The 14,502-nt window shown below is 36.5% G+C and overlaps 1 protein-coding gene across 1 annotated transcript in view; it reads right to left on the reverse strand.

Moving 5' to 3' along the window:
• Positions 1-2,290: 2,290 nt before the first annotated feature.
• Positions 2,291-14,502, reverse strand: part of LOC121739486 (homeobox protein Hox-A4) — a 36,954-nt gene continuing 24,742 nt past the window's right edge. The window contains exons 4-5 of the mRNA XM_042131976.1: positions 3,956-4,113; positions 2,291-2,707 (exon numbers count right to left, since the gene is read on the reverse strand). Of these exons, the coding sequence (XP_041987910.1) occupies positions 2,369-2,707; positions 3,956-4,113 (497 nt within the window). The 3' untranslated portion in view covers positions 2,291-2,368. The remainder of the gene's footprint in view (positions 2,708-3,955; positions 4,114-14,502) is intronic.

Consider the following 14,502-nt stretch of genomic DNA (forward strand, 5'->3'; position numbering starts at 1 on the left):
TTCTTAACACACACTACTGAAACAAGTATCGCTATAAATAATTATTTAAAACCGGTATAATATTGCTACCGATAATATAATACTCCCACACCGGTTTCGGTGACGGTGGCCGGTTTCATTGAAACCAGGCCAGCTACGCAGGAGTAATTTTATAGTGCCCAAGTGTGTGCGCAGTACACAAGAGCACTCTCTATTCCTTTACTCTCATAACCCAGTGGCACGGAAGACCGACACGACTGGCGAGAGATCAGGTGCAGGACCGACTTTTTACATGCCCATCCTACGCATGGATCATCTTACTTGTCTCGCGCTCTATACCACTAGACCACGAGAGCGTGGCTCTCGACTCAGAGGTCGTGGGTACGATTCCCGCGTTGGAAACATGTTATTTCCAAGTTAAGTTAGGACAATGCAGGCTGATCACCTGATTGTCTGACAAGTAAGATGATCCATGCGTAGGATGGGCATGTAAAAAGTCGGTTATGAGAGTAAAGGAATAGAGAGTGCTCTTGTGTACTGCGCACACACTTGAGCACTATAAAATTATTCCTGCGTGGCCTGGTTTCAAAGAAACTGGCCACCGTCACCGAAATCGGTGTGGGGAGTATTATTATTACCGATAATAATAATTGTTATCGGTAACAATTTTATGCGCAGATAATATAAATTACCACCACCGTGTCGACAATTTCCTATCCTGTACACGGACTATATTCATTATTCTGTAGACAATGGCTCTGATGTTCTGTAGAGTTGTATGTGTTGTGTAACATAAATATACATTATAATAATACGAGAACAACGTTCTTTATTACACTAATTTACAAACTACCTACTGCATAATACTGTCCAAAGATGTCTATTTACATTATTATATTATACATAAACTATTCTGCAAACTATTGAGCTTATAACACAACCATAGTATATAAAAGCCTGCGTGATTATGAATACCGTAAAAGTTAGCTTTTGGGCGGTTTTATTACAATTTTGCACCACTGTTAGGAGATAGTCTATTTAAAAGTCAGCATATTGTGTACGACAGCTGTAATATAAGAAACACGTAAGCATCAGGCAGGCAGGGTATTTAGGTACGACGCTACTGTCCACGCACTCGAACCTACTTTAATTCTTCCACACATAGTACCTAACTACCTACCTTATCGCCTCCCCGAGCTGCTAAATATTTATAATGGAATGGAAATATTAATGTGGTATTTAAAAGACGAGAATAATTATTTTTTACGGTAATGATAATACACGGATACTGGTAAGTATTAGAAAGTGAAACAAATTAAAACTATTTTATAAGACTTTTTTTGGGGTTCCGTACCAAAGGGTAAAAATGAGACCCTATTACTGAGACTTCGATGTCTGTCCGTCTGTCTGTCTGTCTATCTGTCTCCAGGCTGTAACTCAATAACCGCTATAGCTAGACTTCTGAAATTTTCACAGATTGTGTATTTCTATTGCCGCTATAACAACAAATACTAAAACCAAAATAGAGATAATATTTAAGGGGGCCCCCTAACGTTTGTTGTATGGGGGCCTTCCCATATTATAAAAAACGTTATTTATTTGGCATTTTTTGCTCGTAATCAATAATGGAAATAGGAACACTTGAAATTTTCATAAAGGACGTAGTTATGTTTACTTTAATAATTAATAATAATATTTAAATGAAATGAAAATTTTAGGGGGGCTCCCATACAAAAACACCATTTTTGACCTATTTTTCGTCTATAACGGTACGGAACCGTTCGTGCGCGAGTCCGACTCGCACAGCGCACTTGGCCGATTATTTATGAATATTGCATTTCAGGCATTGGTTTCAGTTTAAAATAAAAAATAAATTTAATTTATATACTTATTAGTTTTTTAATAATATTTTACATTCTCATTAAATATAGTTGTCTATGCCTACGCAGTAAGTCTACCGTATCTCTAAAATACTTTATTTCATATACATAATATAGTTATTTTTGGCCTGTATCAGTTCAATTTCAAATAAATCTACTTACATTATGGTATCTTATATATAAGTTATGTCTATTAAAATATACATACACGTTGACCGTACCTAAATATGTTGTATACTACAATATAGCATAGCGCCATATTAAAATTAAATACAATATGGATTATATATAAACAAAAATAATTGAATAATAATATTATTCTTCTCTTATTAAAATTTCATTGCGTTTGTTGAAACTACTTTACTTAACCGCAGACTCTTGAAAAATAAATCAAAAGTCTTAATTTTTAGACGACCGACTAAAACCTCGAACTAAACAATGACTAGAAACGTTTAATACAGTCTACATTAACCCTACAATAACTGTAAGAAATAAAAAGTTATTTATTTTCATACTACATACGGCCTAAACATGTCCATAGGCCTCGCGCCATCTTGGTTCATGACGACCAATCCGCGTCTATTGTTTTCCAAATTTGAATTAAAATTGGCGGCGGCCATCGCTCTCTCCCGCTCTAGCGCGATGATCCTCTCTCTGTCCAGCAGCGGGGGAGGTTTGACAGATGTCAAATCGGCCGCTATTTGTTGCGGTTTTTCGAGCTCCGGCTGTAGGTCTTTTGGTTTGTTTTTCTCATCGCCCGGGTGGTTTAAGTCCTTGCTTTTTGTGTCCTGCTGAGCCTTTTTGGAGCGCTTCCATTTCATTCTGCGATTTTGGAACCATATTTTTACCTGCGTACAAAAGAAATATGATTTAGAATTACAGACATCTGTTTATAGTTAAAACTTCGAAAATAAAGACGAATAGTGAAAATGGAAATGGTTTAAAAGTACGTAAAGAAATATGTACATAAAATACTTATAATTCGTACATAAAATATTAATGCTCAATAATTAAACACGAAAAACAAAGCACTTAACGTCACACCTTAGCATATTAGCGAAAAGAAAAGCAATAAAAAGTTTTTTAATCTGTGCCAGTTCTCGGGCCGGGGATTCCCCGGGGCGCGGTATTTATGACGGCACATGAGCGTTACTTTTACGGCGTACGTTTTACAGCCCCTCTAATCTTGTTCCGAGCATTTGTAAGCTCAAATCCGGGCATACTTCAGGCTGACAGCGGCGCCATTTCCCAAATGTCAAAAGGGTTGTTCGCGGGAAGTTGCGCTCGTAAACGGCGTGTGTGGAAACGAAATGGATGTTTATGTTCTGATTTATACCGGCTTAGTGTTTTGTCTCACTGGATTTGCGATGACTGACAGCGGCTTAAGAAAATCCTATCGAAGGTTTTATTTGGAGTGTAGTGAGTCCTTATGTATGAGACCTTATGAGGCCTATTGCCTAAGCGCTCTGCGCTACTTTTTTACCAGTTGTACTAGAATTCTATAGTCGACAGTAATTGCTTACTATTACTACATAATTATATGATTAGTTCACTGTTTACCGATTTTCACTATTAGTAATAAACACCGAGGTCTCTAAAGGCATCCAATGAGTCGTCTACCTATAATGATTGTTATCGCCGGTACGAAGGCTACCTTCTATACTAGGTACTATAGTACCTACTACCTACTACTCTTTTTAGCGCCTCCGTGGTCTACTGGTATAGACTTTAGAGCGTGGCTCTTGACCCCGGAGGTCGTGGGTTCGATTCCCGCGTTGGAAACATGTTATTTCTAAGTTTGGTTAAGACAATGCAGGCTGATAACCTGATTGTCTGACAAGAAAAATGATCCATGCGTCGGATGGGCATGTAAAAAGTCGGTCCTGCGCCTGATCTCTCGCCGGTCGTGTCGGTCTTCCGTCCCACTGGGTTATGAGAGTAACAGGAACAGAGAGTGCTCTTGTGTACTGCGCACTTGGGCACAATAAAATTACTCCTGTGTAACTGGCCCGGTTTCATCAAAACCGGAGTGGGAGTTTATTTATTATTATTTATTATTACTACTACTCTTCTAAGTCCTAACAGAAGGTATGTACCTGTGTCTCTGTGAGCATGAGGCTGGTGGCGACCTCGAAGCGCTTGGGGCGGGAGAGGTACTTGTTCATGCGGAACTGCTTCTCCAGCTCCAGCAGCTGCTGCGAGGTGAACGCCGTGCGCGGCCGCCGCGTCTTGCCCAGCAGCGCATGCGGCGCGCCTGGGGACAACGGACACGGTTATATCATTACACCTAGGGCACTACGTTCCCTCTCAATATCGACGTGATCTTTAAGGTCCTGGCGTAACGTAGTGTCCCGAGTTTTTGAACTGAGTCACTCGCTTTAAGTTCGATCCATTGAAAGTGATCCTCATTTTATATTCAATTTGATTACTTTTAGGGCCGCTACCGGCATATTTCCTGTAGTTTTCATACATTTTATATGGATTCACCGCACACGGTTGACGCTGGTGGCCGCCACACGCTACAACGATTCACTTTACGACCAATATACTAGCTTAAAGCGGCGTTTGTGGCTGTCGCGTGTGGCAAACGAGCGTAATTTGTGAGTCGTGAGTCGCAGAATTTCTGCCTCGTAAAATATATCTTTTCATACAAATCGCTCTCGTGTGAATTAAATAGGACTTTTGTATGAAACTGAATGCAGCAGAATTTCTGCCAGCCGAAATTCTGCGACTCACAACTCACAAATTACGCTCGTTTGGCTTAACCCTCAGCCTTTTAGGGGCTTTAAAGCAAAATGGGAGTTTTTTAGTGTGGTGCAGAAAAATAAACATTTTGTCGTGGTCCTATCGCTTGTATATCTGTGTACAATATTTTTGATTTGATTCGTAGAATGTCTAATTACATCAAACGAGATAAGATTACCGATACTACGTAATTGTGCCGTGTTGAAATCTGATAACTGATTGTATTGCATTAATTAGACTTTGCGACGCCAAATTAAATGAGTGATAAGCTGAATGCGGGTGGGAAATTACGATTGAGCATTTCTTGCTATAGCAAGTGTAAAAATTTAATTATCAGATACTTTCGAGAAAGCTTACCATAACGACGGCTCACTCGCGAGGGGACGAACTGTTTTAAGACGTATTGCAAATTGCAATAAGTACAAAAGGTCGCTTTCAAGTGTGTACATCTTCATTTACCTATTTTGTATTTAAGCAATTGTCTCTTTAAATACTGTCGTGTCGAGAGTGAGCTTATAGCCCGTAATCTTTAGGAAAATAACAATAAAAAAACCATTAGTAACTCTATCCAACAAGAATATTAATTCTTCGAGATAAAGAAATACCTAATCTATGTTTTAATTGTCTGAATATAAGGGCCTAAACTACTATTATATACCGAATCTCATCCGAATCCATTCAGTACTTTTTGCGTGAAGTTACAAACATTTATAGTATTATTACTAGCTGTCCCGGCAAACGTTGTTATAATATAAAGTATTTCGCTCATATTATTTTATTTAAGTAACTAAATAAGTATGTCACCATAGCAACGACCTTCGCTGTTCCGTAGCATGTAAACAATGGTCGCCGTCAGTCTCGAGTTGTAATAATTTGCTATTATTTATTGAACAAATGCACTTATCAATATAAAAAGTACCCAGTAGCCGATTCTCAGACCTACTGAATATGCATATAAAATTTGGTAAAAATCAGTAAAGCCGTTTCGGAGGAGTACGGTGACTAACATTGTGACACGAAAATTTTTTATATATAAGATATTCCTCACAAACTTTGTCATGAGTCATAACATAAGGTAGGATTAGGAGAAAGAGGGTCTCTTGATCATTACGTAAGAGTTCGCGATGAACGACAAAGTAAGTAACTAAGTAATAAAATGTAAGTTTATTTGTCGGTGACTTCGATCAACGCGCAAAAAACTACCCCAACACTACGCACAATAAACTAATTCCACAACATCAAACATCGCCGGCTTAACGCCAAGCCAATAGAAATGATAATTATCAATTAGTGTAACAGGATTGGCGCGACCGGCGACCGGCGACATTTGGCGCTGTTTGCACAAACCGATAAACGCGCGCCTAATTCCCGAACGCATCTGTCACCGCGCCCGCGCTGTCATTGTGACGTTTCCGTCGAATGTTTTTGAATTGTCATGTTTTTTTTGTGGCCGGGTTTTAAGCATGGATTATTAAAGGCATTTTTATATAAACCACAAACATTGCGATGGTGCTTGCAATGTTTGTGGTTTATATAAACATTACTATTGTAAATTGCAATATAGTATTTTATTTTTATTTTTTATTTTATTTATTTATTTAAACGCACAAAACACATTACAATCCCAACTAAATACAAATATAATAAGTATACTTGAGTACTTATACAATAGATCGTAACGTAACAAATATGTGCACACACTAAAATTAAACTAAAAAGACATTAAGAACCCATATGACCCTAACTTGACTACACACTTTAACCTAGATCTCAAAATCTGTAAGGTCTAGAAAACTGATTTTTTGACACAGGTAACTTCAGTTCATAAAGATTAAATGCTCAAGACGAAAACACGATTACTCAAAAAATGCTCGATAGTTTCTTTTTTACAAAAAACCTTGTTTTAGACACATTTTTGCTTGGATCTTCGAAGTTTGCTGTCTTTTATTTAATATTTTTTAATATCTAAAAAGGTATTGATAAAACCTAAATTTGCTTAAAACACTTTTTTCATAATCATAATAGTTCGTCTTTTATTCAAGTAAAACTAACTCGGCGATGATTCCGCGCCGTCCTTTTTCACCTGGCATATGAAAGACGGGCGTGAGTGTGAAGAGAGAAGGACGATGTTTGATTTTTAGAGTCAGGTGAGCTCTTAAACTAGCACAATAATTTTTGGTTTTTAAGTTAACTCAGTACATTTCGACGTTACTTATTTCACTCATAACTTGCTCAGGTGAATGTGCTATGGAGGATGTCTTTGACGATTTTAATATATATTTTACAGTTGTATTCAAAAATGTCCAACTTTAAGCTGTCTTTAGCTAATTCATTAAATTGTCTAACCATACGTGTTAAAGGGTTAAAGTAAGAAATATTATTTTTGTAGACCCGTAAAGCAAATAAATTTGTACGATGAGCTCTACGTGCTTTAAACTTGGTATTAAAACTAATTTCAGATAGTAACTCAGACGAATCTACAATGTGATTCACAATTTTATAGAAGAACAAGAAGTCAAAAAATATGCGTCTATTTTCAAGGGTCTCTATTTTGAAATGCATAAGCCTGTCCTGGTAATTAAGATGTGATCGACCGGGATAATGACGATAGCAAATGATTTTAAGAATTTTTCTCTGGACACGTTCAATGTCCTCTATGTGTATTTTGTAATTAGGGCTTCCATATTCTAACGTAGGTAGTTCTTACAAGAGCGGAAAATAAGTATAAGACACTACTAGGCTTTTTAAAATCCTTTGTATTCCTTAATACGAATCCCTGGAGTTGATTAGCCTTGCAAGTACATAATGTGCCCTTAATGATAATTTATCATCAAAAAGGATTCCTAAATCCTTAATCACAGTTACACGATTAAGTGTTTGACCATTAATAGAATAACCCCAAGTAATTTTGTTCCTCCTTAGGGTAAACGATATAACTGAACATTTATTAATGTTGAGGCACGTACGATTTTTAATGCACCATAATTTGAAATTGCATCGATATCTCTTTAACGAGCTAAGCACTCTACCATGAGTTTAAGGCTATAGTATTTTTCGATACTCGATACCGACTACGTAAGCCCGGGCGCGCACTAGCGGCCAGGCCTTAGTTCCGCAAGTAACCGTTGGAGGCGCTGTAAAATTTGCCATACTAAAAATTACGGTAGTCGGTGTCGAGTATCGAAAAATACTATAGCTTTAAACTCATGGTAGAGCTATCGTCTTCTGTTTTCGATATTAAGGCAGTAGCATCAGCAGTAGTTCTATCTTCTACCGTATATCTACATAGTACATATTATGTATTAGAATACAAAGAGCCGACTCTACGTTTTTGCTGATCTTTGCTGCCGTAAATGCTCAGTACCTATAAATAATTTTGCTTACTTTAACAAAGTTTGGCGATTCTTAGGGTTCCGTACCCAAAGGGTAAAAACGGGACTCTATTACTAAGACTTCGTTGTCTGTCTGTGTGTTTGTCTCCAGGCTGTAACTCAAGAACGGTAATAGCTAGAGAGTTGAAATTTTCATTTTTTATTAAATGGGGTTCCCATACAAAAAATACAAATTTTGGCCTAATTTTGCTCTATAATGGTACGGAACCCTTCGTGCGCGAGTGCGATTCGCACTTGTCTGATTTTATTAAAACTTTCTCTACGAACTTTACATAATATGCCACGAATACTCTACACAATAAGCACACGCAGGTAAATAACAACACCGTCCGAGGTCGTCGATCTCAATAATTTCAAAGGCACAAAAAAGCAGTAAAAAAGTACAAGCGCTGATCAAACATTCGGAAAATATTTAAAAATAAATTAAACATCCACGATTGCGGACAAACACGCGGGCGTGCTTAAGGGTCCGCCCGGCGACTGTTGACCGTACGTGACTCCAGTGTTTGTGGGGCAATACGGGCCAGTTCGAAATTTAAATCGCCCGTTAATTTTATGAGCTCAGCGTATGCCGGAGCGGTGATTACGGGCTAAGTAGCCATTAGTGCTGTACCATAAATCACGCGTGTTTGTATTCAATTAGAGCAGATTTAGAAAGCGATTGGTATAGTTTCGCGTAATGTTTTCTTTTTGGATTTAACAAGGTTTAAGCCGTTAAAATGTATATTGGAGTTTCTAGAAGTTACACAGAGCGACATAGAATAATCTTCAATTGTACACGGTTGAGTAGTGTTAGCTGCATCAACTGGCATGTCCGAGTGATTGTGCCAGACGGGGCCGCGGCGCAGGCAGTGTCTTGGGGGCCAAATCGAATCAGGCTGATTGGCGAGACGCGCTCGGCGGAGCGGCTAACGCGATTGTGAGCACAATACACACCGTACACCCTACCTACTGTATTGTTCTATACTGCACTGTATACACAAGTATATACATCATAAATCATAATATGCCTTGATTAGGTAGATTTTAGATTGTAGCTATTGTATTCGAGGTTATAGTTATGAATTTAAACGTAATTAAAATTAAATTTCTGTCTTTAAAGTTGCAACTTCGGATGGTTGTTACTTAATATCTTTATCAGATCTAAAAAAGGTATAGGTACGCATAATAAAAAGGTAACATCAGAGAGGGAGATAAAAGGTGACACTTAGGAACACCTTTATTAAGTACAGTTTCTGGTCGTATTTATACATATTGATGGCTCTTCTTTAAAATATTTCAAATTTTAAGGCGATTCATACAGTGAATATTTGATATTTGTCTCAAACTTTGAGAAAAAAGCCAATATTTTCTAGACATCATAGTTCCATAGCCGTAAGAGCCCAACACGGGGCACAGCTAGTGTCGGTTCTCGGTAACTGTATCAGTGCTGGCATGCTACAAAGGCACCGACGTCTTATCTCACTGATAAGCACACAAGTCCGCCATTCATAAAATATATTTCCCGCAACCAAACCATCGTTTTAAATAAACTAATTCGATTTTTCAGTTCTTGAATACAACTTAGAACCATTAATGCATCTATAAGTTTATGAAAATATTTTATGTTAATTATTATTTATTTTCTTAGAGTCAAGTTCTTAAATTGGTTGTTTTAAGAACTGCTAAAATACAACTCCAACCTACAAAGTCCTAAGTCTATCATTTACAACAATTGCAATATTTATTTAGCCCAAGTTCTTGTTCTTTGACTAGCTACAGATTATTATCTACTGGACAATCCCAGCGCTCTGCGCAGGCGCGCTCTAGCCCCACCCACGGCTATAACAATATTTTCGAGCGTCAACATTCGTCATGTCGGTAAGGAATTTGTCTGGACTGCGGGCTGCGTGGGTTGCTTTTACAGGGGATTAAAGATCGAACTGCGGTATTTTTCTGATGACAAAATAGGAGGTTATTATTTTAACAAATGGTTAAGATTGTAAGCAATTTTTGTACCTTTTCACGTACGGAGTAATTTCCATTTGGGCAAAATAGCGTAAATCATCCAAATATCAAAATAGCAAGAGAAGAATTTTAAGATTTTTTTTATGCAGAAATTACCTACATTGTGAATTCAATCAGAACATCTTACCCGTAAACATTAATGTTAATTCAATAAAAGAATCGATTGCACTCAATTTTATTTACAGTAATAGCCTATTTGTATCGATGTAGGCAGTCATTTTCCCCCACTCTGCATTTCGCTAACCAGCCAAATAAAAATTATTAGCATAGGGGTAACTCTGCGGGGTAGCTGGGGTATGTGGGGTAACATATGATCGCGCTGTAGTTATTACCGGAATGGTTTCGCCAATTTTATGGGCGATTTGGTTTATGGCACTTCAATGGGGTCGTTTGCCGAGAGCGGGCTTACTATGATTAAGTTTTAAATAAAACTGTAATTAAATTATTAATAAACGCATCTTGTACCAATAAAACAACCACAAATACATAGCTCTCGCATAAAACAACTTTAAGCTGTTTTGTCGCGGTTAGGAAAACACAGGTACCCTCTATTTTCGTAGGGCGTTTCGTCAGTAGAGCGATTCAGCGCAGAAATCCCTTCACCTAGTCAAAGTCACAGATCGGTAAACAGTCGGAGTGTTGGACAGCCATAAATAACGGCGGGACAGGCCGGCTCCTGTATAAATAGATTCCTTACTGAAATCCACCGAAAATATACCCTTTTTCAGACAACTGCCGCCCCCAAATAGAGACGAGAGACTTCATATTATCGATGTCGATACTTTGAGTATGATGTTGATCAGACAGATTTATCCTTTTACAAATGTTTATACACTGTGTGTATAAACTATTTACTAGTATGTATAAACAGTATTTTGTCTTTGTACGATACGCAGAAAAGTTGCTTGAAAGAAAAGCATATAACATTTTAGAACTATAAGTTTATTGTATTGTTACAACATAACACAATATATTATTATAAGCTTTACTAGAGATCGCCTAATGGTCGAAATTCGACCTCAAATAAAAAATATAATTTAATTTCAAATTTCAACGCTTTTCTATTGATAGTCTACTGTCAAAATATTGACTTAATTATTTTTAGACATAATTTCTGCGACAGTCTCAGATTAATAAAGTCAAGTGATGACAGACTGGCCGTGTAATATTTGTCTAACAGTATGTAAGATTCAATAATAAAAAACTAAGTACATCTATTTTCAATTTGACAACACACTTCAACCACACATAAAAGAGTACAATTTGTGTGTATAGGCTTGTCAATCAAAATCTCCTAGTGTGTGTTGTAGTGTGTGCAATGTTTTATATTTTGTTACAAAAATGTATGATAAAAGCATAATTTCAAAATAATATTAGCTCGATGCACTCCTTCACCATATAAACTATAACTGTGCAAATTTTCAATCACCTACGTTTCCGCCAAAAGGGATCCAAAGTTTTTCGCTCGCATTACGCATATACTTATAGATTATACCTATTCCGTTTGTTGTAATAGGTTCACATAGCAAACTTAGGTAACCAGTAAGTTCTACATGTTACTTAGTTGTTGTAGTAGTAATACCGGCAATATTTTTTACCTTTACAGACAATTTTTTTGTAAGTGTATGACGCATTTTTTATTACACTGCATGTATGATGTATACTATCGATAATTACGTACAACTACACAGTTAAAAAATGCTAGTTGAGGAATGTTCGTCCATCCCTACACGTGGATCTAATTTGTCAAGGGCGCAGACCCTTTGTTTGTGCGAACAAATTGCTGTCTGTTAATTGGCTTACGGCCCTCCGGACCCGAGGTCCGGGGCTCGCCGCGCCGCCCGGGGCCCGCCGTTTAACTTTTTGTCCTCGCTAATTAGTTTTTGTAAACCTTCAGTTCAGTTAAAACTCTTATCGCGTTAGTCAGTAATTGCGTATTGATTTAAATGCGACAACCATATTTATTACGTTAAATAAAAAACCGTTTGAGTATTTTGTTAACATTACGGTCCACGACGCACGATGCAATGTTTAATAAAATTATTTATTTTCTAATAGTGTATGAAATTAAAATCGATTGCAAGTTTTTTCTAAAGATATTTAGGTATTATTAATGTCAAGGAAAGTATACAGAAGATTATGCTAAAAGTAGGTACTTATAGTATAATTATATGTACTTATTTGTGTTTTCAAAATGGCGGCACTCCGTCGGCGGCAGCTTGCGCGGCGAGAGGATGTAGGAGGAAAAGTCGCTAATTTTATTATCGACTTGTGATGTCGGTGTACATCAGGGAGTCATTATATCATTACGTCGCTTATTGACTTCTATATTTTGTTAAGTGACTCGTGTGCCGTGTCAGTAAAATTACAAATAGGCTGCACAAAGTTTTGTTAAGCTTATAATATTATATAGGAAAACATAGCTTGGAATTTAGATTGATATAATCATTTTAGTTCAAAATTTGAATTGAAAGAAGTTCCAAATTCGAAATCACGAAATCACATGCAAATCCTGTGGACGAATGCGATAGCTGTCACAAACGCCCCTCCCCCGCGGACGTTTAGCAAAACGCATCGGCTAATTATTTAAACGCGACAGATGGCGCATCGACGATCACTTATTGTCGACACTCGCACAACCCTAGTTGCGATGGATGGAGTGGGCTTTTTATTATTATTATAAATTAAGGACCAGTTAAGAAAAATTTTTTTTTTTTAATTTGTTGTTTATTTATTTTGCAAGGCATAATAATTTGCATTTTAAATATAAAATTATAATTATTCTTGTTTTATATGTATTATTAAAATAGATTGTTGACAGATGGCTACGTATTTGCCAACAAATTTCTGAAAACCTTAAAAAGAAAAATAAAATAAATAAATTACTCAACATTTGAAAAATAAGTGGGCTTTAAAGATGCTGAAATAGATCAATCATAAGATAATGTTGAGATAAATTATTGTGTATGCGTGTTATCGCCTACGCCGCCGTGAGATTCAGTATCGAGTGATGTACAATGAATCATCTTGATAGCCCTGTCATTGTGACTTTAAACGATTGCAACATGTTCGATTTTAAACCTAAAGCATAAAATATTATATTCATGTAAGTGTTTAGTCATCACTTATGACAAAAATATTCAGCTACTCATTGTATTGACTGGATTTCACAAACCCCTTTTTTGCGCGGCAAGGCTGAAAACTATCCTATTTTTTTAAGATAAAGTTTTCATTTTTGATTTTAAAAGTAAAACATAATGGTTATAATTTGGCCCCGTCGTTATTTAAAAAAAAATCCAAGATAATAAACGTAAATATAGGTGATTTCCAATTTTGGTGGCTTGTCGTCGACCTATTTTACTCAATATCTAGACCGATTTACAAAAAACTTGATACTGGATTGGATTTTTATCTTTATGTAGTCGTTTAATATAGTTAACTCTTGATAATATATGAATTTTATTGTACTAAGTTCTGTAGTTGAGTTTTATGACACAGTAAACTGTAAAGACCTAAAGGTCTGTCGCGAAGATTTTACCAATTTTGGTGTCATTTACGAAACGTTGTTTCTACAAAATACTATTGATTTACCCATTACCGATACCATTAAGCATAAAAAATACACCATTTACTTCATTCAGCCACACGCTAACCCGTTTACGAGGTGGTTGTGGGCTGGGTCGTACCAGTTTCCAGCCAGACATGAAAGAAAACCGTTTTATCACAAAACCCCCGATTTTATGCAATTTTGGTGTACTTAAATTATCCTACTTGTGGCAAATATTAATATATCATGTTGTTATTTTAAATATCGGTAGAGTTTTGGTTTGTTTATAATTAACCTAATGTGTTATAACTTTAGTCCACGCAGTTTTTTTTTAAGATTATTTTTCTCGCAAATTCCAATTTTGGTGGGTAAATTTTGGTGGATAAAAAGGTGTGTGAAACATTATTTTTACAAAATACATTCATTACAATACATTCATTCATTCTGTCACAAGCTAACTCGTCTAGGTGGTGGTTGTCGTACCAGTTTCCCGTAAACACCTAATCTCTAATTTTGGTGGAAGCAAAAATTTCCACCAAAATTATATAAAAATGCAAGTTGTTGAAATCCACTCTATTATGAACGCGGTATATTCCACGTAGATGCGTAGCTAAATCGTACATTATTTATTAGTTTATGATTTTTTATATTCAATTGCAGAATATGATAAAAAATAGCCAAGCCGAGTCGGGATCGCACTCAAATGGTTCTTTCCAAATCGGTAAAAATCAAATAAAACAAAAACAAAAGTTCGTATTTTAAGAAAACTAACATAACATATTCGATAGGCATATTATAATAGATTTAATACAAGAATAACAAATTCTGTGTATGCACCTACGAAAAGACTAAGGAAACATAACTCCCATACTTCAACCATTTTGAATTTGGTCTCTTTTCGCACACCAAAACATGACAATAGCTATGAAACACTAACACTTAAATTTACGAA

The sequence above is a fragment of the Aricia agestis genome, chromosome 2 (genome assembly GCF_905147365.1).
Source record: "Aricia agestis chromosome 2, ilAriAges1.1, whole genome shotgun sequence".
Taxonomy (NCBI): domain Eukaryota; kingdom Metazoa; phylum Arthropoda; class Insecta; order Lepidoptera; family Lycaenidae; genus Aricia; species Aricia agestis.